Consider the following 25,807-nt stretch of genomic DNA (forward strand, 5'->3'; position numbering starts at 1 on the left):
AAGTAGATCATTCTTTTTTAAACAGCAGGTGTTCAAGTACTAATTCACTTTACCCAAGATTTTTTCCCATATTTAGTCAACCAAAAGCATCTAGAGAAAAGCACAAAAACCACGGATCAAACTGTCTTTCGGATAACTGACTTTACTAATTAATTTATACAGAGAAATGAAGTCAAAGCTCATTGTTTTAAAGAAACAAAGCAAGCACAAACGTTTATGACTCAGCAGTTTCCTAAACAAAATTCAACCACATCTAAATAACACATTTGTTATTCCGTTTCAGTAATTACGACCGGGTCTAACCACTGTTGTTGACATTTTATCTGACGGTACACGTAGTTACAGAATTAACATTGATGGGGGGGCCAAAGAAAATATTTTTAAAAAATAATCAAAAAGTCAAATTTGAAACATTAAGATACAATGAGAGAAAGATCTAAAACTAAAGTAAGCAGTTGTTTTTCCAGGACACTTGTTGGCTGTTGTTCAGTACTGGGAATACTCTTTGCTCTCTAGTTTGGCAATGATTCGCTCCAGCTGTCGCTTAGCTTCACATTGTGGGAAGTTACTCATTTCGTAGTACTGAGGTGCAATCTTCACCAGCCTGTAACAGAGACAGGAGAACATGGATGACCCCGTCATTCAGCTAACGCAACACATGTTAAAATAACAGCTTTTAGTGAGATCTTATTGTCTGTACACGTACCACTCTGGCTTGATGTCTGTGCATGTGCGGATGTAGTTCTTGGTGGTGAGGACAAACTCGTTGTAGAGCACCCACTCTGGTTTGTGGTCTAGGACTGTAGATGGGTGCAGCTGCACCACTTGGTTGTCTTTCACTGTGAGGTAATGGCCTGTGCGCTCCAAATGAGCCACCTGCAGGGAGGTCCAAAAGAATAATTTAAAAAGGATAACAATAAAATCCTTTTCAGTTAATCCTTTTCAACACTAAGCCCACTAACAGGCTGATAGCAGACTTCAGTTTACTGCCAGAGAGGAACACTGACCACATTATCTGTTTTACCTGGGCTGAAAAGATAAATCAATCATTAGAAAATTGGGGTAACAGAATAATTTAGATCCATTCGAAATCAAAAGCAGCTTTCCTAATATACACGTTTTTCGCTGTACTGTGTCTCGATTTATGGCTGCAAAGGTTTTAACAAAACTCATGTGCGTTTGATTCCAAACTGAACAACAGACTGTCCTCAAAGCATCCCAAAGCTCCTTCTTCTTCCTCCTCCTCCAAATCTATTATGTCTGCTCACCTGCATGAAGAAGCCGGTGCAGAGCGCCCGTCGGATGTTGATGTAGTAATCTCTGCTTGTGAACTCCGTGCTCCGACGAGGCAAGTTGAAGCGGTCCATGATCCTGGACAGCTGCTGCCGCACATTGTCGGCAGACATCAGCGAGCGGTAGTTGACAAAGTTGTCATAGCACCACTGGTTAGACTCATGGTCTGGAAAAAGGCATGAGAGACATTCAAGTCTAAGGTGCTAACTAGATCATCAAAATTGAACTAATCCCCAAATGAGTTGTTAATAAATAGATCATGACTCTTTATCTTTAAAATATGTCAGATGAAACATGTTTTCAAGCATAAATGTGTACAAATCATGTACTGAATTAGTCATTTTAAACCGAAATGATGCATGAGGACACAAAAACGCATATTCCTGTCACCTCAGTAGCTCTCAATAGGTTATACATTTGAGTCTTGTCACACAACACCTCAAACCTCTCTGTTGCATACTAGCCTGTATGTAACAGAGAGGTTCATCTGTTTCCAGGAACATTCACAGTCAGATCCCTGAAGCATTGGAATAAACTGCCTGAGGAAATCTGGTCAGCAGAGTCAGTGCTGTCTTTGAAATCTCTGCTCAGGCTGGTTATCCAGAAGCCACCTGTGACTGTTTTAACAAATCTCATTGTATTCATCTACTGTATTTTTCTGTACGAATGCTCACATATCATATAACATTCAACCATTCTACTGCTCCATTATAAACACATCTTTCTTCAGCACGTTTTCTTTAGCTTTAAAAGCTCATATGTTGCACTTTCATCTTATTCTGCTGACCATAAAGTGTGTGTATAAAAAAAACAAAAACAAAAGCAAATTAATGCAGGTTTAACTTCATCATGCAGAAATCCAAATAAAACGTGGACTGATGCTCACTTTGTTTGAAGGCGTGATAGACGTTGAGCAGCGTCAAGTGGTCTCCATCAATGTGAGCAAACCTCATCTTGGACTCGTCTGCTGCCTTCTTAGCCTCCGTAGGACGGACAAAACACTGTGGGACTAAACAAGGTTGGTATGGGCCCCAACAAAGCCGCCCATAGGGATGAGTCAAACATTCACAGAAAAATGCAGCAAAGCCTATGATGCTAGGGCACTCGACACTGCTTGGGACAGGGCAGGACCACAAGCTCTATAAGAGGGAGCTGCAGTCTGTTCTCATGGTCATTCCCAACTGTAATGGTTACTAGCTCGTAGAGAGGGGTCATTTAACCACATCTGTAAAACAAGAGTTTTCACACAGCTGCAGAGTGTTAGGGACACCAACAAAGTTGAACCTTTCCAAAACTCACAGATCTTACTTTAGCTACATGAGTGTTAGGCCTTTTAGTAAGTGGAAGACTGAAACACATCTGAGCTACATGTTACTCTACAGTGCAACATTAATTTTTAAAGTGTTACTTCAAAAAAGAAAATTCAATAAATATGAAAAACGTCCAAGTGGTGCCTGCCCTATCCACTTTCTTTAATGATGAAGCACTCGTGAAAAACTCGCTTTCTATTAACAAAAATGCAAGAAAAGAAAAAAAAAACCCAAACAAAAACCTGAGATGTAAAGTTAAGACTTAATATATGAAGTCGTATTGACCTACATGCCTGTGGCAAAAAAACAAAACAGAAATATGAGTATTTTATTGTCTTTTTCCAACTGATTCATTATTTCCTTATTTGTACTAAAATCAAAAATAAACTCTCCAACAAACCACCCTGATGAATATATGATTCAATATAAATAACATCAGTTGTGACTAATACTGGCATGAAATGTGTCATATATGTATTGACAAGCATCTGAAATATCAGCCTGTTCAGTTGTCATAATCCCTGGACAAGGCACTACAAACGATCTGCACTTGTTTTCTGAGTACTTCGTAAACATTAAGTCAGCGCTTAGTTGTTAAATCTTAAAAGGGGCATAAGTGACCCCCAGATCTCTTTTTTTTGTCTCTACAAGAGCAGCTTTGCATGAGTCAGTTTATTATTCATTCGTTACCCCTCAATTCTGATGGGGGCTGATGTCCTCACAGCCAGAGCTACGTGGCTTAGATAATCATATTAATGTTATCTGCTCTCATTGAAATCAAGCAAAGCCAGGGGTAGGGGAAAAACCTCAGAAATCAAGAGGAAATCATTTAGAGCAGTCTGAAGTTCAAGATTGTGTCTCACAAGGTTTGTTTCCACAAATGTGGATCTCTTTAGCCCATTCAATATGAGCATCCCTCAGTTTGACAGTACCTTTTATACATGAGACAGAATAAAGAAAAGGATAATAGCACCTCTTTAATAAGCTTTCTATACATCTCATCATTATTCAGTAAATTTATTATGCAAGACATAAGATAAGACTTGGTGGGCCCCGTGGGATATTCTGTGTTTTAAATGGGTCGCAGCACTCTTGACTTTGGGAATGGCTGGTTTAGAGGAGTAGAAAATGTGCACAAACTGGACGTACATTGGGATTATTTTTAACACTACCTGTAATCAGAAGTGTTAACCCAAAGGGACTTGGCCTACAACAGGCAAGTAAGATGTCAGCCCAGTCCTGGGCATTACCTGACAGCATGGCAGTAATGGAAAGGATCTCGTTGGAGCAGTTAAACTCGCAGCTTGCAATGACCATCTTTGCCAGTTGGGGGTCCAGAGGAAATTCTGCCATCATGGAGCCCAGCTCCGTCAGGTCACCGTCATCGTTGAGAGCTGCCAGGTAGTTAAGCAGCTCAAGGGCCCTCATCAACGTCTCAGGAGCTGCATGGAGGAAAGACAGTGAGGTCAGCTAGCCATGGCTAACTAGCATAAAAGGACTATTTACAGTTCACAATAAGACTGCAGGCTGACTTACCAGGTGGATCCATGAAGTCAAAGTGGACGAGGTCATCAATACCCAGCTTTTTAAGCTGAAGCACTACAGATCCCAAGTTTGAGCGAAGAATCTCAGGGTATGTGTTATCCTACAAAGGGACGATAATAAAGTCAAATATAATGAATGTTGTTATCCTGAAGAAGGAGCGAGCAGCACAAAGATTAACCTGATGTGGTGAAGTGAGGGGATATGAGGGGCTAACAAGGGCAGAGCTCTTAGCATAATGTCTGAGAGCCTTTGTCACACAACATGAGCGACCTATGTACAAGGGCAAACTGTGGAGAAGACATAACGCTGAATTTATATGGCAGATTGTTCACTTCGAAGGCAGCAAAGAGTTTAAATCTTTGTGCTTGAGTGATCACCATTCAAGCAATCCGCATGATCTACAAATGATCATGAATGTGAAGTGACATCTGCAGTATTTACACTGTATAAACTCTTACTTCTTGACACTGCTGCATCCATATGAAGGCAGCAGTCTGATGGCATGCCTCTAATTTAGGAAAGTTTACTACACTCTAACTTTATTTCAATATTACAGGAATCAGGTTAGTTCAGCATAACTCAGTATTCGGTATAAAGTTTCCTTTCATTTGATGAGCTGTTGTCATTTTGGGCTTCTGTGACTCACACTGCCACAATCTGTGTGTCCCAGGCCCCTCCATTTGCACTATGGCATACAAGGTCCTTCACAGTTTACTATGCCTTTATCCAAACCTCAACAACAACAACAAAAAAAAAATCACTTGCCTGCATCTCTGTTTTGTAGGCCTTCTCTGTGTAGAGACGGAAGCATTTCCCTGGACGTGTTCTTCCAGCTCGTCCTGCCCTCTGCTGGGCAGAAGCTTTACTGATGGCTGTAACGAGCAGAGACTCCACTCTGATTCGAGGATTGTACACCTAGACACACGTGGCAAAGCATGTTTAGGTACAACAGCTCTCATGATAGATTACTACAATGAGACGAAAAAAAACAAACAAAATCATAAACATCTACATTTCAGTCACTTTCACATCACTTGAGACCAAACTAATCATAAAGCTGAGCAATCAGTGCAATCAGGTGAGTCACTTTTGGTCTACCTTTTGTTTGGCAAATCCAGGGTCAATGACAAACACCACACCATCAATTGTTAGAGAAGTCTCAGCGATGTTTGTCGACACCACAACCTGAGGGAAGAAGCAAAGTGATGTAAAATATTTGAAACCTGATAGGTGAGAATCTGTTTGTTTGTTTGTTTAAAAGGGGTTTCTGCACACAAAAGCAAAACTCATCCATTATATTTAGGCCACAGCACAGTATTGGCACTTTTTCTTTGCCACAAATGGCCTAAATGTGCATTTTTCTTAAAGACATAAGAATTCTGTTATATATTATCCTTGGTCTGATCTACTGTGCATTATCAGAAATCAGTTTTTCTTTCCATTTGTAATACACACAGGGTAACATTTGCGTCCCAAAATCAGACTTCAGGAATACTTTAGTGCCCCCTAGTGTCAGTCAAAAAAAAAAAAAAAAAAAAACCTACAGTGGGGCAAAAAAGTATTTAGTCAGCCACCGATTGTGCAAGTTCCCCCACCTAAAATGATGACAGAGGTCAGTAATTTGCACCAGAGGTACACTTCAACTGTGAGAGACAGAATGTGAAAAAAAAAAAATCCATGAATTCACATGGTAGGATTTGTAAAGAATTTATTCGTAAATTAGGGTGGAAAATAAGTATTTGGTCACCTCAAACAAGGAAAATCTCTGGCTCTCACAGACCTGTAACGTCTTCTGTAAGAAGCTTTTCTGTCCCCCACTCGTTACCTGTATGAATGGCACCTGTTTGAACTCATCATCTGTATAAAAGACACCTGTCCACAGCCTCAAACAGTCAGACTCCAAACTCCGCCATGACCAAGACCAAAGAGCTTTCGAAGGACACCAGGAAAAGTATTGTAGACCTGCACCAGACTGGGAAGAGTGAATCTACAATAGGCAAGCAGCTTGGTGTGAAAAAATCAACTGTGGGAGCAATCATCAGAAAATGGAAGACATACAAGACCACTGATAATCTCCCTTGATCTGGGGCTCCACGCAAGATCTCATCCCGTGGGGTCAAAATGATCATGAGAACGGTGAGCAAAGATCCCAGAACCACACGGGGGGACCTGGTGAATGACCTGCAGAGAGCTGGGACCAAAGTAACAAAGGTCACCATCAGTAACACACTACAACGGCAGGGAATCAAATCCCGCAGTGCCAGACGTGTTCCGCTGCTGAAGCCAGTGCATGTCCAGGCCCGTCTGAAGTTTGCCAGAGAGCACATGGATGATACAGCAGAGGATTGGGAGAATGTCATGTGGTCAGATGAAACCAAAGTAGAACTTTTTGGTATAAACTCAACTCGTCGTGTTTGGAGGAAGAAGAATACTGAGTTGCATCCCAAGAACACCATACCTACTGTGAAGCATGGGGGTGGAAACATCATGCTATGGGGCTGTTTTTCTGCCAAGGGGACAGGACGACTGATCCGTGTTAAGGACAGAATGAATGGGGCCATGTATCGTGAGATTTTGAGCCAAAACCTCCTTCCATCAGTGAGAACTTTGAAAATGAAACGAGGCTGGGTCTTCCAACATGACAATGATCCAAAACACACCGCCCGGGCAACAAAGGAGTGGCTCCGTAAGAAACATTTGAAAGTCCTGGAGTGGCCTAGCCAGTCTCCAGACCTCAACCCCATAGAAAATCTGTGGCGGGAGTTGAAAGTCCGTGTTGCTCGGCGACAGCCCCAAAACATCACTGCTCTCGAGAAGATCTGCATGGAGGAATGGGCCAAAAATACCAGCTACTGTGTGTGCAAACCTGGTAAAGACCTATAGTAAACGTTTGACCTGTTATTGCCAACAAAGGTTATGTTACAAAGTATTGAGTTGTATTTTTGTTATTGACCAAATACTTATTTTCCACCCTGATTTACGAATAAATTCTTTACAAATCCTACCATGTGGATTCATGGATTTTTTTTTCACATTCTGTCTCTCACAGTTGAAGTGTACCTCTGGTGCAAATTACTGACCTCTGTCATCATTTTAGGTGGGGGAACTTGCACAATCGGTGGCTGACTAAATACTTTTTTGCCCCACTGTACATCTTACAATGCAGGCTATTGAGATAATAAAGACAACTATGTAAATGACATGAAACTGCAATAACTTTAAAAGTGATGCACAAAATTAATGTTATTGGTCATCATTATTCTCCACTAGCCTTAACAACCATCTGCGAATGTAATACCTTCAGCAAATTTACAGGAAATGCATTTTAAAACCTTAATCTCCTTGACTTTATTTCAAACTTGTACCTTTCTTCCTATTGCACCATTTGGCTTCCTTGGAGGAGGAGGCTCAAAGATTCTTTGTTGCTGCTGTGGAGGCAACGTGGAATACAGTGGAATGATTTTGATGTCTCCGACCTCAGGACCCAGGTCATCTACCTCACGCTTGATCCGTTTGCATGCCTCATCAATTTCCTGAAAGAAAAAAAAAAAAAAAAAGTATTATAACCTTGCATTTTGAATCAGTGGAGGGTGTGCTGCTTCAAATTAAAGTCTACTGGAACTGTAACCTGAGAATTATGAGCTTTACCTCTTGACCGGTGAGGAAGAGAAGACAGTCACCTTCATCTTCCTCACACATATGAATCTGGATGACGGTACGGATTGCCGCCTCAAGGTAGTCCCGCTCTGGCTCCGGAGTGTAAAAGATCTCAACAGGATGTGTACGTCCAGGAATAGTTAGAAGAGGACAGCTGTCAAAGTACACCTGGAACTTCCCAGCATCTAGTGTGGCACTCATGACAATCACCTGCACACAAAGTTTATATGTGGGTATATAAAATACTTAAATCTTACAAATATCTGCAATGGTATCATCTCTGTATGATATTAGCTGTATAGTGCTCTTAATGTTGTTACATGGTAACAAAAGATGGAGCTTTTATGAAAATTCCTATGTATGCAATCATCCTTCTCTATACATTAAATACCCCATCTGCATTTTCTTCTGTCATTCACACAACTTCAAATCACACCAGAAACCTCTAAAAGTGGAGGTTTTAGTCTACCCCAGGTTTCTTTTTTTTTTTTTTTTTTTTTTTTTTTAAATTGACCAGATTCTCCACACTGTCCCAATTTCTGACTTCCTGTCTCTTCTGGTCTTTGTCCCTGGTTGGAATTCTAATCAGCGTCTTTAGTGGCCACATCCAAAATCCAGTTTTGTGTACAAAATTACATTTTCTGGGGATAACTAAAGTGATAACAAATTACAACCATGGCAAGCATCAAAGGCCACCTCCAGTAGACACTGCTTAATTTAACATGGCTAACGACCATTGACATGCTCCATTAGTGATATTTGCTACTGATGCATGAATGGCTAAACAAATCCTGCTGCTCTTAGCGTTTCTAACTTTACTACTGGAACATACTCAACTTGTGAGTGGTGTCACTCCTAAATCCAACATCCAACTTCTGAGGCAACTAGAAAGAAGCATAATTCACCTGGCACACCTGCTTTTGTTTTCCTTACAAAATGTTTTAAATATTCTGAGTAGAAATTAAATTTTGTTATTAAATCATCTAGATTGTTTGTTTGTTTGTTTTTATCTAGGAAGCACCTGTTTTTAAAGACATAGATACATTAAAATTACATCCCACTTGGGTGAAGAAAAAAAATACCTTCAGATCTGATCTCTGACGAACCACTTCTTTCAGTACTCCCATCAGGATGTCTGTGGCCAGAGTTCTCTCATGAGCCTCATCCAGAATGATCACACCATATCGTTCCAGCAGTGGGTCATTCATGGCCTCTCTTAACAACATACCGTCTGTCATGTACCTGAAGAAACAACAATGCTTTGTTAGGCTGGGCTGCTCTGTGCCAGTGAAAAGCAGATTCTCTGAATCAAACCATCTCATTCACTCACAGCACCACTTACTTTAATATAGTCTTGGCAGAGCTACAATCCTCAAATCGGATGGAGTAGCCAACTTCCTGTCCAAGCATGACGTCCATTTCGTCCGCCACCCTCTGAGCCACACTCATGGCTGCTACTCTTCTGGGCTGAGTACAGGCTACTGCCCGCTTAGGACCAGGCAAGCCTCTAACCATATCCACACACCACTGTGGGATCTGCAGATTTAATCAAAGGTTGCAGAGAATCTAATAAAACCAAATCAAGAGAATATCAATTTTTTAAAAATGATATGCATTTACACTGTGCCATCACACTGTTGGCTTTTTTCAGCAAGGGTAGCACAAGATTACTGACACATAAGAGACGCACCAATCTACTTGACTTCATACCTGTGTTGTCTTGCCGGAGCCAGTCTCTCCGACAAGCACAAAGCTTTGGTGACGTGTGATGATGTCAGTGAAGCTTTCCTTGTACTCCCACACTGGAAGCTGTAGCCTCTTCTTCAGGATCTCATAGTAGCGGGGAGTATGGGGCAGGTTGGTGAATGGGTTGATCTGCTGTTGTAGGACCATTTGCTTGAGCGGTGGTAAGGCTGAAGCAGCGGGTGTGCTGTTAGATGGGGCACTAGATGGCTTTGGTTCTCTGTCCCGGTCTCTGTCCCGATCACGGTCTCTGTCTCGGTCCCTATCCCTCGAACGGTCCTCACGGTCTCTGTCACGGTCCCGGTCTCTCCTGTCAACATTAGAACAGCACATCATTGTCAACATTCTAATTGTAAAAGAAATAATCAGGCTACAGTTTGCCATCTCAGGGCAATGAGAGTAAAGTTGGGACATTGTCCCATGTTTCCCATATTCAAGCATGCTTGATTCGTTCAACATGTTTAAACTGTCTACCGACCTTTTCACCACTTTAATTGATAGGCACTAAATGGCAGCCTATTGCAAATTTATTTGCCATAGTGAGCCTCCATCTCACCCTATCCCTTGCATCCTCCTCTATCGCACCCACTACACTACCCATGGATGTAATGAAGTCCTCCTTCACTACATCCATGAACCTCGTCTGGGGTCTTCCTCATTTCCTCCTGCTTGGAAACATCATACTCAACATCATTTGTGCAATATATCTACTATCCCTCCTCTGTCTGCCTCTATAATTTCATCTCCAAACTGCTTAACCTGAGCTGTCCCTCTAATGCACTGCCTATTCTGGTCACTCTTAATAAAAACCTGACATCACCAGCTCAGCCACCTACCTTTCTGTCAGTGCCACCATGTCCAAATCAGAGTCATAGCAGGTTACACAACTGTCTCATAAATGTCCCCTTTCACTCTTGCTTCCATCCTTCTGTCTCACACCACCCCTGACACTGGTCTCCACCCACGCCACTCTACCTGCACTCTCTTCTTCAAATTTCTTTTCCTCAGTTCATAGCTATTTAAACTCATCCATCTTTACCATCTCTACTACTTGTAACTCCACCTTTCCACTTGTCTCCCTCTCATTCACGCACACATGTATTCTGTCTTAGTTCTACTGACTTTCATTCTTTTTCTATCCAGACTCTCCTCCACCTGCTCTCTGCAGATCCGTCCTCTGTTATCATAGTCCACAGAGGATCCTGCCTGAACTCATCTGTCAGTCTGTCCATCACCATGGCAATCAAGCGGGGGCTCAGAACCGATTCCTGGTGTAATCCCACGCCCACCTTGAACCCAACTGTCACTCCTTTGCATTCTTCATTGCTGTCCTCATACTTATGATTTTGTGTTGTGATATTTTAAAGTTATAAAACGAACCTGACACCAGTCTGTTTAAATTATGACCTTATAGCAGTGCCACTTCTAAACTACCTGACGTTTATTTTTGCATTTAGTCAGATACTGACATATCTGCAGTGGGTGCACACTGTCAGTTTAACAAGCACACACAGTTATAGCAAATGTTTCTAATATCACATCAAATTCTTTGAAGGCTTTAAAGTTTATATGTTTATTTTTTTTTTTTTTACAAATTGTTTACAATTAATGGGTCACAATATACTTATTTGCAAACTGTCAATATTTAGCCTACTTTTACTGGTAGTTTGAACAGTCAATCTCAATGAAATCCTGCAAATTTAAAAAGAATTGCCACGATTTCTTTCGCATCTGTAAGTCTGTTGTGAAGGTTTTCACTGAGATAAACACACACGAGCACAACGTAAAACATGTGAGTGTTAAGAGACGCTAAAGTTTCTGCTAGCTTAATCGGCGCCAAGGACAATTTTAGTTCGCAGCTAGTATAGTACAACATTAGATGGCTATTTTAAGAACCAAATCACAGTCTTTTAAATCGAAGCTACGGCTGGCTAGGTGAACCAACACGGGTTAGATAAGGAGCTATGTTAACGTTAGCCAAACACACGTGCCCCCGCTACGATGAAGGTAACGTTGATGCTTCGTTTGTTAGCCCAACGTCTACGGTATTTTTTTAATACAAGCACTTAGCACGTTTCTGTTCGCGCTGCACGATCATTCAGGTGCCATCAAGAAACAGCGAATAAAGCAGAGCTGCAGCATGAGCAGCTTAGGGTTATATTTTCTCAGCTCCCATCTTCCATCCATGGTGACCGAGAGCGGCAGCTAGCAGTTAGCTTGTACCCGACTAGTTTGAGAGCGATAACTGTGGGACTTCACTCACCCGTCGGACCTCTTCTTGCTGGAGGAGTAGTCATCACCCAAATCCAACCGATGTCTTTTTGACATCTTAAAGGTAAAATGTGGCTTTCTGTGAAACAATTAACGCGGGCACAGTTCTACCCGGCAGGTTATATTTCCTGATTCCTGTGCTGCAAGTTCTCCGACCGAAGTGTTTTCTTCTTTTCGTATTTGTGTAACACAATTTCAGCAAGCGCCACCTACTGTTGTGGAGTCTTCACTGGTGTTTCCACGGCAATCTCTTTCAAATGGATTTTCACTTATTATCAATTGCTCTATATATAGTCATATAACCATATAATACTTTTTATTTTCTATTGGATTTCAAAGAAATTTGGCACATTAAAAACAAGCAAATAAAAACACGTTTTTTGCCCATTTGTTTGAGCTACTGGTCCTTAAACAATGAATTTGATAATCGTACCACACAGGAAATCAAGCACATCTATTTATTATTACGCAAACAGATGTTTTAGAAGTGGTGGTAGGGGCTTATAGTGTGTCACTGGGGGAAAATTCTAGGCCTAATCTATTACAAAATTATATATATATATATATATATATATATATATATATATATATATATATATATATATATTTACTGTTCATATGGATGTAACGTTTTCAGTGGGAGAAACATTTTGTCACTCATCCACTCATCCACCGAAACCTTACAGATTTACTTACCTGGATGATTGAGCATAGATCAAAATATTTTTTATTCTACTTTAAAGTCATATGAAAGGTTTTCCCATGGGTTCTATAAAGTCCTAGTGTCATATATCACGGTGGAGGAATTGTGGCCGACTCTGCAGAGTGCTTCATTTCATTGAGGTTTGCGTTCATTGGTTCATGCACAGCTCTCGTAACGCCCCACCACACCGGCCATTGCAACACTACGATTCTTTACTATGTCAGACACTCTGCTGTAGATTTGCAGGTCTCCTTGGGTTCATTGTCCTGTTGCATGATCAGTTTTTTGGCTAAGATGGGCTCACATTTGACTACTGAATACTTTGGTATACAGAGGACTTTATGGTCAACTGACTGCAAGGTGCCCAGGCCCTGTGGCTGCAAACTACTGCAAATCATCACCCCTCATCACCCCTGAAGTGTTTGTGCTGATATGCTATGTTTGGTTTTCACCAAATGTGGCACTTTACATTATTGCCTAACATCTCCACTCTGCTCCAATCTGTCCAAAGGACATTGTTCTACAGGAGTTGTGGTTTGTTCAGCTTTGTAAACCTAAGTTGTGCTGTCATGGTTTTCCTGGAAAGAAGACACTTTGTCCTTGACACCCTTCCAAACAAGCCATACTTGTTCAGGCTTTTTCTATTTGTACTGCCATGAATGTAAACATTTAACATGCTAACTGCTCTTGTTTTATTTAGCTATTTATTTTTAATACATTTATGAACTTATGTATACATTTGCTGGGATATCCACTCCTGGGAAGACTGCGGCACCTGAATGCTCCAGACCAACAAACTGGCTTTTATGGAGGTGCTCACACTTTCTGACGATTGACTATCAAGTGTATTTGATTAGGAACATCTGGCTGCTCTTAATTCCTGTGGGAGCAGTAATAGATGTACTTAGTTTTTCATAGGACTCTGTGCTGTCCTTTCATTTTTAATAATAATAATAATAATAATAATAATAATAATGGGCACAAGTGCGACACAAGCAACATCAGGCTGACCCTGTCAGTTTGCGCCCTCTCCCAAATCACGGACAAACGTGGTTGGAGAACGTGGTACATTGAGCGTTAAGGTTTCTATGAATCGAGTTTACACAGACGTGATTATGCTCTTATCAGGCAAAACGTCCTCGGTTTGTTAAAATGACTCCGTGTGATACCACGTGAGAACAATAAAATATATCATTTTCTGTTGTTACCCACAAACTGAACGGTAATGTATATTTCGAGATTTACTCATCAAATCATCAAAAGACTTGTTAAGTCCCTTGCTCCACCCTCGCCAAACAGCAACGCCCATTTGTTCACAAGAGTTTATACAACATTGTTTGGAAACGCTTTGCATCCTCACCCTGCAGACTGCAGCGCTCGGCTTGTGAAAACCATTACGTTTAATTTACAGCCTTTTCTGCGCCTTTTACAGGTGACCATGCATCGATACGCGTAAGTGGACTTTGTTTGGCACTGTGTACTTAACTTTATTTGCATTCCTGCGACAGTTAACCACTTGTACTTTTGGGCGATGTTGTGTGCGCCTAAAAACATCGTCAGAAAAACATTAACTGAGAAGCTTTTGAGTGCCACTTTGTCCTCAGACTTAGAAACACTGAAGTTTTACATTAAAGTAAATTAAAGTACACCTTATACCTAGATGCAGATGAAGATTGTAAATAAAAATTATGTAAAATTGTTCTATGATATAAGAGAGGCTCGTTTAAACCCTGTGTAGAGTTGAGTTTTAGCAGTTACATAACATGTCAGCGATAATAATTACATAATTACAGCTTCCCCAGTGTGGATTCTTAACAATAACAATATTTCTGAATGTACTGCTGTATTGTGAAATGCAATAGCAGGACATTTTTTACCAAGGTGAACAATCTAGATATTGCCTTAATTGGTCTATAGTCACTAATTGTCCTTCATGCCAGAGGGGTCTTGTCCTAATTTTTTTTTTTAATATCTTACAGGTCAGTGGGTATACTGGAAGCTGCTTTGTTGGTTTTGCTGGCAGGCTGTCAACAATGTGTCTTAGCATCCAGCGACACATTGGCTCCAGAGGTCTTGCAGAACAACGGCACCCTGTATGCAGTCTGCAAGGTGAGACCCAGCACCTCTCTCCCGGAGGACCTGCCCAAAGTGTACGGCCATGTGTTGTTCAAGCAGGATCATCCTCAGGAGAAAGTCAAGGTCCTTCTCCGGTTTAGTGGCTTCCCCAGAGACGGCAGTCCGGAGCCCAGAGCGGTGCACATCCATCAGTATGGAGACCTGAGCCGGGGATGTGACTCCACCGGTGGCCACTACAATCCATATGGTGTAAATCACCCTAACCACCCTGGAGACTTTGGAAACTTTGAGCCCCAGCAAGGGAAGATTAATACAATGCTAGAATCTGATGCAACACTGTTTGGAAGCCTGTCTGTGTTTGGGAGAGCAGTGGTGATTCATGAAAAGATAGACGACTTAGGGCATGGTGGAGATGCTGGGAGCCTGCTGCATGGAAACGCAGGCCGAAGGCTCGCATGCTGTATTATTGGGGTTTCGTCCCCCAATCTCTGGAATATGAACTTTAAGCAGTACTCCAGGCGGCTGAGGAGGAATTAACCTACAGTAGTGTGCTATACTCTACTTCCAGTTTGATACCAAGAAAAAAAATAACGAGGTGGTTAAACCCACATCCTGCCAAAATGCATAGTAGCTTCTTAGAAGTATTAGAAACATGCTTTAATAATTGTTCAAGAGTTTTCTTACTACAAATTAGCATAATTATGGTGTTCAATATTAGTAATGGTACAGTTGGTTGGTTGGAGTATCAACAAACCAAATATATGATTGGACTGCTTTTCCTTTGGCTCCATCATCAGATTCACCTCTCAGCTTATCCTGGTCCTTAAGTTGTGACCAAAATTATTGAAATAAATTTCAGTACCATCAGCCTCAGCTGTGCTGTCTTTGTAGCTCGAAGTTAGTTAGTCGTAGCTGTGGTCTTGTGTAAAAATAAATAAATACAGAATACATAAAAATGCATACAAATACAATGGTTTTGAAAGTCAAAAACAAAAGGTAATTTACACAAATTTTCTAATAAAAAAAATAAGATCAAGATGTCAGTGTGTTATATTTCAGGAGGAGCTTCGAGAAATGACTCTTGTAATTATCAAATGTCTGTCAATAAATTAGGTCAGATAAAAGAAACAACCGAGACTGTCTTTATTTACTCAGTAGCATGCTGTCGTATAGCATTTAACACATGGTGTGTTGATATCTGTGCATTCCTGTATTATCTTTTTGTGTTACACATTTCGATGTTTTTTTCCTCGCTACCTAGCCTGACCTGTCTCCCCAATGTGATGTTTGTGTATTGTATGTACGGTCGGCAAGGTCTGTCATCTCGGTTGTGGGCAAAAGACCTGCAACTGACAAATAAAGGCTATCTCATCTCATCATCTCTCTCATCTCATATTTGAATGAATAAAAGGAATGAAATCTTTATTTCCAACATCTAAGTAACAAATGTTAATAAATATTAAAAAATGGGTATGAAATAAAGAAGCCATTATATTAAATAAACTCCACAGACCGATCCCCCATAAAATACTGACCATTTCCTGTTCGAAAAGGAGTAGAAGGAAGCAAATGCTTTCCAATTCCTACTTCCTGTTTAAATCATATGTCTGTTTTTGGTTATAGAGCATAATATATACCTGTATCTATAAATAAATGTACCTATACAACAATCTAAAAATATTTTTATATCTTTATGCACAGTATAACCATCATATCACCTCACAGTGTTCAACCCAAATATCCACGCAGAGTTTAATATTTAATACTCTGCTTCCATATACTGATTTATAAGTGGTTTTTTTTCCCATGTATAATTTCTTAAAACTGATTTATATTTGTGCACATTTTCAAAACCCTTCTCCATATTATTACACAAATTCACTGCACAGGTTAATTTGAACCAGCTCTTCTTTGTTGTTCACCCTATTTTTTTCTTTTTTTAGCTCTCCTCTCAGATCATAACCACATTTTTTATTATACTTTCTGATAACATATTGCTTGTTCTGTACATTATCTGACTGTTTCGTAATATTTGATGTGATAAAAAAAGCACTACTAGAACTTGTAGTCTCTGAATGTTAACCATTTGAGTTAGCTTTTACATTGTTGACATATCACATCATCATACGGTCTCATGAACTCATAGTGTTGTCATATGCGGCTTTGCTGATTATACGCTGCAAATGTTAAGTAAAGCAGAAGGTCTGTTTGTGCTTGGTTCACGTGGGGCACATCGTATTTAGAACAAGCACACAGTGCTTCCTGTCATCTTTGTCAAATTGCTTTTATCCTCGTGATGACTGAATTAAATCATGCCAGGGCTGAATTCTTGACAGTAAGGAGCCGGTTCATGACCTAACAAAGGTCATTTAAAAGATCATCATTAACTCCTTTTTATTATGTGATTTAATAAGCAAAAGAATTCCTACGCCTAAAGCAGACAACTCTGTAAATGTTACCTTCAAAAGCAGAAAGAAACCTTTAAGTATAACACATACAGCACCGATGCATGCATCTTTTCTGGTGTTAATAAAGAGAAATCACTGTTTTGCCACATTAGATATGCAGACTACATGAAACGTGCGAGTGAATGAATGAACCACGTTTTAAAACTCTCAGAGAAACTCTCACAGGAGTGAATATTATTACTCCTGTGAGTATGGTTTGGGGGATGACGAATCACAGGTGTCCAGTTACTTTTGGTCACATTGACATCAGTTCAAAAGGTGGTGCAGAACTCAGACAATGCACCGAGTGAAAGCAGAGAAACAATAGAGCATCTGAAGAGTATCGTTAATACTCTTCAGTTTGGTAGGAGTCACTGTTGATTCATTCACACTCATCTGAAATCTAATATGCTGTTTTCCAAAGATTCGTTTATCAGTTTTTTTGATTTTTGAATTATTTAAAAAAATAATTAAAGAGCTTTATGGATTTTGTAAATACTTTAATTAGTTTTGGTTTTTTCCTAATGCTGTGCGACATCACAACTCCTCCTGACTACTGCAAACATCCGCGGTAGTCAGGACGTCCTCCTGCTGCTCTTCGGAGGCTGTAGTAGACACAGTAGTAGATGATGTAACGTGACTATTTCTCTCTATTACATTACACTCTGTTTCAACACTTTCCCCCCCTACAGTGCATTCATCTGACTCCTCTCCTCCAGCTGTTGGGACTGAGTTCTCTGAGAGTTGCTGTGAGTGGCCGGGGTCTGAGGGATCAGGTCTGTTCAAGTATTTCACATCAGCACTGGAGTCACTCAGACCCTCTTCTGTTGCAAAACTGGTAAAAACCGCGGTGCTTTGTGATTGGCCACTTTCCTGGCACTCCTCACTAGCTGGCATTTCTGTTTGAGGCCTTGAGGACTCTTGCTCGTCCAACTGTGGTGAGCAGTTTTGGTTCGAGGCCTCGACACACGATGATGGTGTTGGTGCGTCATCTTGAAAATCTGACGCAGCTGGTGTTACACTGTCTTCTGGGGAGCTCTCGTGCTCAGCTGGTTTGTTTGACCTTTTGTCACCTTTAAGAACAAATCAGAAAAATAACATTCAAGAAATGCAGCTCCTATTTTAACTGCTGTTGACCAATAGAGGAATAATTCCACTGAATAATCACCGTTCTGTCCCGGAGAATCAGATGGATCGGTCGAATCCACTAGCTGCGTGTTCAGGATGATGGCGTCTCTTCCCCCTGTTATCACAAAACAGTCAAAGTAAGCTTTCAGAAAAGTGGTTCACATAAACAGCTACTTAAAAAAGGTTGGATTAGATAGCGATAAGAAGTGTTGGTAGATATTAGAAGAAGATTAAGTTGAGAGTTTATGACGTAGATGACATTGTTTTTGGAGAAACATACTTCCGCAAATTCCCAGAGACACATTATAAGTCAGGCCTCCAGGTTGCAAGAAGCAAAAGGGCAGAAAAAGGAAGAGGAATTATTGTAAAAACAGTATTCTTAGCACAGGTTAGAGTGATATGCACATGTCTCAGTATATTGAGACAACTATAATAACCTGGAAGGCTCCATAATCCGGACATCTCCAGTGTTTTTAGTTTCTTCTCCAGCTCGGCTACTCGATTTCCAAGAATCCTAATGGGGAAAAAGGATATTGCAGTTGACCCATCATTACATCAAGAAGTGAAGTGGCTAAAAATCTACAGCCGGGGTGTCAAATAAAAGGCCTAGGGGGCAGAATCAGCCTGGCAAAGACTCAGTCTTGGAAAATGTGAAGGAGGGCATACATTATGGACTATTAACTTCATTTTCATAAATTTTGCAGGCTTTACTAATAGCAAAGACTCCTCCAAGGCCATTTATACTAAGAACAAACCAAAAAGTTTTCTGTGACTTAACAAAAACGTTCTGCAGAACAGTCTGGGCAACGGCACGCCAGAGCTTTTTCTGTAGTTTTACACATTTACTTCTTACAATTTAAGTCCACCAACTCATGCTAACAGATTTCTTTCATTTACTACAGGAGCATTTATTTATAATGCAGTTTGACACCCGTGATCTATGGAGCACATAATAAGAGTGCGAGTGAAGTCTGAATTTTAGTACTTGTTGATTTGGCGCTGGTGCTGAATCACCATGTTTTTCTCGTGGATGGTTTCCAGCAGGGCTGTGGCGAGAGATTTGAGGTCTGAGATGGACTGAGGAGTCACCGGCAAACTGCAGCCGTTTTCTTCAGACAGCAGCAGTTCCTTCACTGCAAGCACGTCACGAGCCACGGTTAAAAGAAACAGCAGTCATCATTTCCCACGAGACACTGAATAAAACTGAACTCACACATTTAAAGGGTAATATGTGCATAATAGAAAGTGTAGATGTTTGAACTAGCATGATTCCTCTGACCTTGTTTAGCAGAAAGCACCCCAGTCAGAGCACTGCTGTTGGGCTTTCCACTGATTTTAGAGGTCTTCCTACACTCCAGGGCACTCTGACATCAGCAGGAAACAGTTTGGAGAAAAGAAAGAGTTTAAAAAAAAAAAAAAAAAAAGATAACATACAATAAATATATATGAAATTACAGAAAAAAAACTACAACTACCTTGTACTTCAGCAGATTTGTCTTGAGCAAGTTGACCTCTTCTTGAAGTTGATTAAGTCGCTCATGCAAATACCTGAAATGTCAGAAACCACAAATGCTGTTCAGTTTAACCTGTTTCAACAGTAGAGAAGAATTTCAACTGCAACTCAGTAAATTTTTATCTAAATTCTGTATATATATAGATCAAGCACAGCATTATGACCCCATTTGTCCCTAGACTCATTATTTGTCCAGCACAACCCACAAATGCTTGATTGGATTGAGATCTGGGGAATATGGAGACCAAGTCAACACTTTAAACTTGTTGTTGTGATCCTCAAACCTCAAACCATTCCTGAACTATTTTTGCTTTTGTGTCAGGGTGCATCATCCTGGTGAAAGAGGCCAGAGCCTGAACTATCCTTATGCTTGCGTATTTTTCCTGCTTCCAACACATCAACTCTGTGGACAAAATGTTCACTTGCTTTCTAATACGTCCCACTCACTAACAGGTACCACGATGAAGAGATAATTAGTCTTGTTCAGTTGATCTGTCAGTGGTCATAATGTTATGTCTGATCAGTGTATGTAACTATATATTGCAAGACAGCACGTGTACATGAATAGACTTTTGAAAATCACTGCTTCAACATGCCAGCCAATCACAGAGGTACTACTTAAAATGATCTTTTTAAAAGAGCAACAAACCTGTTCTCCATGCAGAGCGCGTCGATGTCTAAGATGCGGACATCATCATTCCCTACTATGTGGTTCATCTCCACATTGAGACGATGAGCCTTCTGTTGAAACACGTCCCGCTCTGCTCGAACATCCTGCAGCTCATCCGTGAGCGACTTCACGCTGTTCTCCAGCACCTCGTTCTGCACCCAAACAAGATTCAAGATGTAGGACAATTTTATCTAGCAATACAAGTCTCTTCTTGTCAAATATATATCATCTTCTCATTAAAAGTGGAACTCTAATGCGAGGACCTCCTTGAAACTCCAAATTTTATTATTATTTCCTGAAATTAATCCATTGTTGAGGGATTTGACGTACTCAAAAAACAAATTAAACTTTGAACAACCAGCAGAATTGCTTAAAGTTGATGACACTTGTGGCTATGCATAAAAGGTTTACTAGCACCCCGTTCCTGCATTTTTGTGTTCTCTTTTCCCCCCCCATTTACAGTTGTACACTAAATAACGCAGATCCTTCAGAATCAAACTGGCTTTTTATTTGGTCAGTCTAATCAAAATGCTAAATAATGTGAATTTTGATATTTTGTCAGCCATTTCATCTATAACTCAGACGAACATCATCGGATCTCCCCAAAGCTTTACGTTATTGCTAAGAGAAGAGGTCTGCAAGCAAATATTCGGTTATAATCCTAGCGCCACCTTCTCGCAACAGGAAATCTGACCTAAGGGACAGATTCAATCCAATTTGGATGAAATGTACATGTTGTGCTTGACATATATTTACATCTATCTAAAGTATAATTACTGGTTGTTCTGCAATGTCACATAGCAGACAGAAAGGGATATGCAACCTCGCTGCACAGCATCTAATAAGTGTCACAGCTTAAAGAAATCTAATTGCCACCAGTGTTAGCAGCTTTAATATTCACCTACATTTAAAGAAAACTGCTAATCGGTTCCATTTTTTTCCTGCACAGCACTTTTATTTCTTATGTGATATTTTAAACTATCATACTTTTTAAATCATATTCATCTGATACTGATATGGTGACCTTGTGACAGCTAAGGGTGAAAACACTGGGTTTGCTGAAATGGAAATAGGGTTCATGTGATTGCTTTTAAAATAAATAAAAAAAAAATACTGACAAATAAAATATAAATAAATATAAACTTTCTTTTTCTAATGCAAGAACCAATTAGAACTATTAAATGCCAGTATATAATGTATATAATAAATGTAAATCATAAAAAAGTGAACCATTATGTGAATATCAGCTGAATAGTCAAAATCAAGCAGGGGGCTCTCACCTGCTCTCTCGCCCTTTCTAACTGTTTGACCAGATCTTCTCGCTCATGCGCGGGAAAGTGTCGGGCGCCGACCTCTTCGTCTCCCAGCCTCTGTTTGGTGATGGTCATCCGTAGAAGCTGTGATAGCACAAAGTAAGAAAAGTCTCAACTAAGCTACAATTATACACCTTTGGTGTGTTTGTACAGTACAATTTGAAACCTGCCCTTAAAATAAACAACAGTCATCCACTTGATCGTTACTTAGACTGACAAATAAATGTACAAAGGTATGTTGGAAATGTATTTATGAATAATGAGAGGCAAAGATTCAGCAAATATACATTAGAAACATACCTTGTTATCACCCTGAGCTTCCAGTAGTCGCTGTTTCAGCTCCTTCACCTCCTCGGACAGATGAGAGTTTCGCTCTCTGGAGTCTGTCAGTAGCTGGGCTAAATTCACCTGATCATGAAGTAAATACAGAGACATTTTTACTGCCTTACTTTCAGTTAATGTATTTTGTTTTGCACTATGCATATTTTATATGCCATTAGGTCATTTATTGTGAAAATTCTCATGTAGGAACTATTGTACTGCATTTTGGTTCCACTGGTGCACCTGAGGGAGATGCACGCCCATGTTGATGTGTGAGCATGGCAAGTTGAAGCAAGAGAAGCCAATTTAATTCTGAGAAAGTGGTTTCTTAAAAGTATCTGTAAAGTGCTCATTTCTGCCTCAAAGCATGGGTCAGCCAGCGAGGTATGTTTGTATGTTATATAGATCATTTTATGTCTTTATTTCACTCGACTTACTATTTCATTGGCTTTAATGTTATGTTTTAGTTCCGAGGTGATCAAGTGCCCACCTTAGATACATTAAAGCCAATCCATCAGTATCTTTCTGAAAAGAATGATAGACCTTCTAGCATTTCCAATCTTCCAGGTACAGCGCCCACCAGATAATATACTTGAAAAAAAATTAGCTTCTATCATTCCAATTTGAAACATTAGGTTCAAAACAACCAAACGTAAAATTCTTTTTAAAAAAAAAAAAAAAATTGTGGTTAAATATGTTTCCCAAATCTTTTTCTTCTTCTGTGTAATCTTTGAGAGAAAACAGGTTAAATTCTTTTAAGGTTTTATTTTCTTGTTCTTCTTGTTTTTTCAGTTTTTATTGTTGATCTTAAGCACACTGAGTTTGAATGTAAACAAATGCACCATAAAAATAAAATTGTCATTACATTTTTTTTTTTTAAATCTGTGATTCATTCAGTGGTGACTTTGTTACTGTGTCATTAACCAACAGTTTTATATCAGAGAGCAACTTGTGAGAACATTGTGTGTGTCATGCTATGACACATTATGATAAGTAGTACACACCCATGCTACAGCACTGTTTGGGCTGTTCATGCTGTTGACTGTGAAATGAAAATGATACCATCCCTTTAGAAGGTGCTGTACTGTAGGCGCATAAACACTAAAACTGGGTGATTTGAGCTTGTTGCTAAGTGGTTTCTAGGTAACGCAATAAATATATAATACAAAACTCAACTTTTGTTGATATAAATCAGACGTTACCATCGTAAAAATAAAATGATACAATGACTTTATAAAGTTTTAGAGGAACATGGATAAAAATGGATCATTTTAGGATGTTGGCACTTCATGCTAGGAAGCATGATGAGGCCTTAACATCAGATACGGATAAGAAGTTTGTGGACAAACAGACAGACAAAGATCTGATGTATTATTCTAAGATCAAGGTGCTGTAATTGTCAAACAAAGAGCGCCGTAGAGATGTTAATAGTTAGGAGTAAATATTAGTAGTAAAGCGTTCAAGCACCCCATCCAAAGAGATCTCCAACTTGTGACCACATTACTGACTTTGCTGAAAGTCTCCAGCATCACTGTGAAATGCAAGTGTATCAAAGTACAGTTAAGACAGTTCTGCGTGCAGTGATTAGCATTTTTAAATCTCTTACTTGATTCCTTTTCTCTGGAGGCAGAGAAGGATCTCCATCCTGTCAGTGACACAAAGACAAAGGAAGTTGTCATTAGATGCCACAAAGTTTAATAGCAGTAGGTTTTATCCTCCGCTCCGATGCATCTTTTAAAACTGCGTCAGATCAGCTTACAATGAGCTCTCTGTACTTCTTCTTGAGTCCCTGGTGTCGCTCACGGAGCTGGTTGGCCATCAGTTTGTACTGATCCCTCTCCTGCTGACAGGTGTCCAGCTCTTTAGACAGAATGAGAAGAGCTTCTTTCTTACTCTCCAACTTCCGCTTACAAACCAGGAACTGCAGAGAAAGCAAGGTTTTGAGGAAAAACAAAAGCTTCTGGCATGTAGTCGATATAACGTTATTTGATTATTTGAGGGCTAAAGAGTTCTCTGGTCATCATTAAAGATCAAATGCACTGTGAAACATGTAAAAGAAAAGAAAAAAAGAAAAAACCCACATATACACTACTATAGTGGCACAAAAACGTTTTCTGATGGTAAAAAAAAATAAAAAATAGCAACGGTTTGCATTGCAGCTCCTTGTTATTTTAACTGCTTGTCCATCTGATGTATTGGTTAAACATTTTCAAAAGCAGAAGAGCATCTCTGAATGCACAATACATGAGATCTTGAAGCAGATGGGCTACAGCCGCTTAAGACCACACAGGGTGCTACTCCTGTCAACTATGAACAGGAAACCGAGGCTACAATGCCCTCTGACCCTTTGTGAAAACTAGTTTCTTGAGCAGGGGTTCACTGTACTCAAATGGCCTCCACATTCACCGGATTTAAGTCAAATAGAGAGAATGGTGGGACAGGAGCTTTACATCATGGATGTGTGATGCTAGCATGTAAATATGGACCAAAATGTTTCCAGTACTCTGCCGAATTAATGTCATGAAGAATTAAGGCACTTCTGAAAGGAAAGGGGTTCAACCCAGTGCAGGGTGTATCTAATAAAGTGGCTAATGAGTGTATGTCTGCAAAGTATTGCACAACCAAAGCTGTGGACAAAAATAGTAGCATGAAGCATAGACTAGGATAAAACTACTCCAGTAGCTTAAATGCAAAGCAGTTCAACACTGACTGCACTCAAGTGAAATACTCGAGCAAACGCGTTGATATGCAGCCATCTGAACGTGTTTCTTCATTAAAGCTGCAACTCGCAGTGTGGTGCAAGTCAGTAACTTTTCAAGGCAACGGGCTCAGCAGGTACAAGGAAACTCAAATCTTCTTCCTCATACATGTGCAGTCCTTGCAGGTAAGAGAAACCACAGCAGCTGAGATTTAATCCCGTGAGCTCGGATTAATTTGGACACAAGTGTTTCAGTGGATCCGAACAAGCGATAGCAGACAGAACTAAAACACAGTGAAACGATCATGTACGCCACAGTATTTTAGCCGGTCAGGACACCTGTCCCAGTGTGCGTCAGTGAAGGTTTTTTTTACGCTCTTTCCTCATTCTCGTCCTTTCTGCGTCTTCGCAGTCTCACCTCACTGACCAGCCCCTGCCAGTCACTTTCGCTCCTCCTGGACGGATCCATCGCGTCCTGCGGCGGAACAAAGGTTACCCAAGCACAGTGAGTTTCACAGAAGCATCACCCCTCTGCATCTGCAGAAATCAGAGTCAAAACCGATTAAAGCGATCGAGAAACGCGATTTGCATCACTTCCGTCCGTCTCGACGTCAGAAAAGCGTCACGTCGCATTTACAGAACCTCGTAAAACAGAAAGAGTCTAAAACAAAATAACCAAAACGGAACGAGATGCCTAACAGCTGAGCTGTTGTGTGTGTTTATTATAGTAATCACCCCTAAACAAGTAAGAGAGCGTGACAAATGATGTATTAGGCCAGGGGTGGGCAACTCCAGGCCCCGAGGGCCGGTGTCCCTGCAGGTTTTAGATGTGTCCTCGAACCAACACAGCTGATTTAAATGGCTAAATTAGCTCCTCAACATGTCCTGAAGTTCTCCAGAGGCCTGGTAACGAACTAATCATGTGATTCAGGCGGGTTGACCCAAGGTGAGATCTAAAACCTGCAGGACACCGGCCCTCGGGACCTGGAATTGCCCACCCCTGTATTAAGCAATAAATGTCCCTCTATTTATAAAATAGTCAATAAGAATTGGGGTAAAAATACTTGTTTCTCTGTTTTGTTTGTTTGTTTTTTTATAGCTTAACTAGTGCCAAATCAT

At 40.3% G+C, this 25,807-nt stretch overlaps 3 protein-coding genes across 6 annotated transcripts; 1 reads left to right on the forward strand and 2 right to left on the reverse strand.

The window, feature by feature from the left end:
- Positions 1-122: 122 nt before the first annotated feature.
- Positions 123-11,996, reverse strand: LOC120728880 (pre-mRNA-splicing factor ATP-dependent RNA helicase DHX15). The gene is made up of 14 exons (XM_040024136.1): positions 11,812-11,996; positions 9,516-9,858; positions 9,148-9,341; positions 8,888-9,047; positions 7,797-8,015; positions 7,514-7,681; positions 5,247-5,333; positions 4,914-5,063; positions 4,140-4,248; positions 3,854-4,045; positions 2,180-2,302; positions 1,269-1,459; positions 707-876; positions 123-604 (listed from the first exon to the last, which is right to left on the reverse strand). The coding sequence occupies exons 1-14, from the start codon at positions 11,874-11,876 to the stop codon at positions 487-489; spliced, it is 2,289 nt and encodes a 762-aa protein (XP_039880070.1). The 5' UTR covers positions 11,877-11,996; the 3' UTR covers positions 123-486.
- Positions 11,997-13,846: 1,850 nt separating this feature from the next.
- On the forward strand, positions 13,847-15,729 carry LOC120728884 (extracellular superoxide dismutase [Cu-Zn]-like). Its single transcript, XM_040024143.1, has 2 exons — positions 13,847-13,974; positions 14,502-15,729. The coding sequence occupies exons 1-2, from the start codon at positions 13,961-13,963 to the stop codon at positions 15,133-15,135; spliced, it is 648 nt and encodes a 215-aa protein (XP_039880077.1). The 5' UTR covers positions 13,847-13,960; the 3' UTR covers positions 15,136-15,729.
- An 804-nt stretch (positions 15,730-16,533) lies between these two features.
- LOC120728883 (coiled-coil domain-containing protein 149-like) lies at positions 16,534-25,378 on the reverse strand. 4 transcript variants are annotated; one of them, XM_040024139.1, is made up of 13 exons: positions 25,107-25,369; positions 23,750-23,911; positions 23,597-23,635; positions 21,970-22,077; positions 21,637-21,753; positions 20,336-20,508; positions 19,649-19,721; positions 19,453-19,537; positions 19,159-19,306; positions 18,611-18,687; positions 18,454-18,489; positions 18,214-18,288; positions 16,534-18,118 (listed from the first exon to the last, which is right to left on the reverse strand). In XM_040024139.1, the coding sequence occupies exons 1-13, from the start codon at positions 25,155-25,157 to the stop codon at positions 17,583-17,585; spliced, it is 1,680 nt and encodes a 559-aa protein (XP_039880073.1). In that variant the 5' UTR covers positions 25,158-25,369; the 3' UTR covers positions 16,534-17,582. The 4 variants fall into 4 exon arrangements, with proteins under 4 accessions (XP_039880073.1, XP_039880074.1, XP_039880075.1 ...); XM_040024140.1 differs by lacking the exon at positions 18,454-18,489 and having other exon boundaries at positions 25,107-25,360; XM_040024141.1 differs by lacking the exon at positions 18,454-18,489 and having other exon boundaries at positions 18,107-18,118; positions 19,188-19,306; positions 25,107-25,371.
- Positions 25,379-25,807: the final 429 nt, after the last annotated feature.

This window comes from Simochromis diagramma, unplaced genomic scaffold, assembly GCF_900408965.1.
Source record: "Simochromis diagramma unplaced genomic scaffold, fSimDia1.1 OVJJ01000302.1, whole genome shotgun sequence".
Lineage (NCBI taxonomy): Eukaryota > Metazoa > Chordata > Actinopteri > Cichliformes > Cichlidae > Simochromis > Simochromis diagramma.

Coding starts and splice junctions, on each gene's coding strand:
- LOC120728880 (XM_040024136.1), bottom strand. CDS start 11,876: ATGTCAAAAAGACATCGGTTGGATTTGGGTGATGACTACTCCTCCAGC. Junction 4,249..4,913: donor CCTACAAAACAGAGATGCAG/GCAAGTGATTTT, acceptor GTCCCTTTGTAG/GATAACACATACCCTGAGAT. Junction 2,303..3,853: donor CATTACTGCCATGCTGTCAG/GTAATGCCCAGG, acceptor AACCTTGTTTAG/TCCCACAGTGTTTTGTCCGT.
- LOC120728883 (XM_040024139.1), bottom strand. CDS start 25,157: ATGGATCCGTCCAGGAGGAGCGAAAGTGACTGGCAGGGGCTGGTCAGT. Junction 19,307..19,452: donor GGTGCTTTCTGCTAAACAAG/GTCAGAGGAATC, acceptor ACGTGCTTGCAG/TGAAGGAACTGCTGCTGTCT. Junction 18,688..19,158: donor CACCAGCGCCAAATCAACAA/GTACTAAAATTC, acceptor TTTCCCCATTAG/GATTCTTGGAAATCGAGTAG.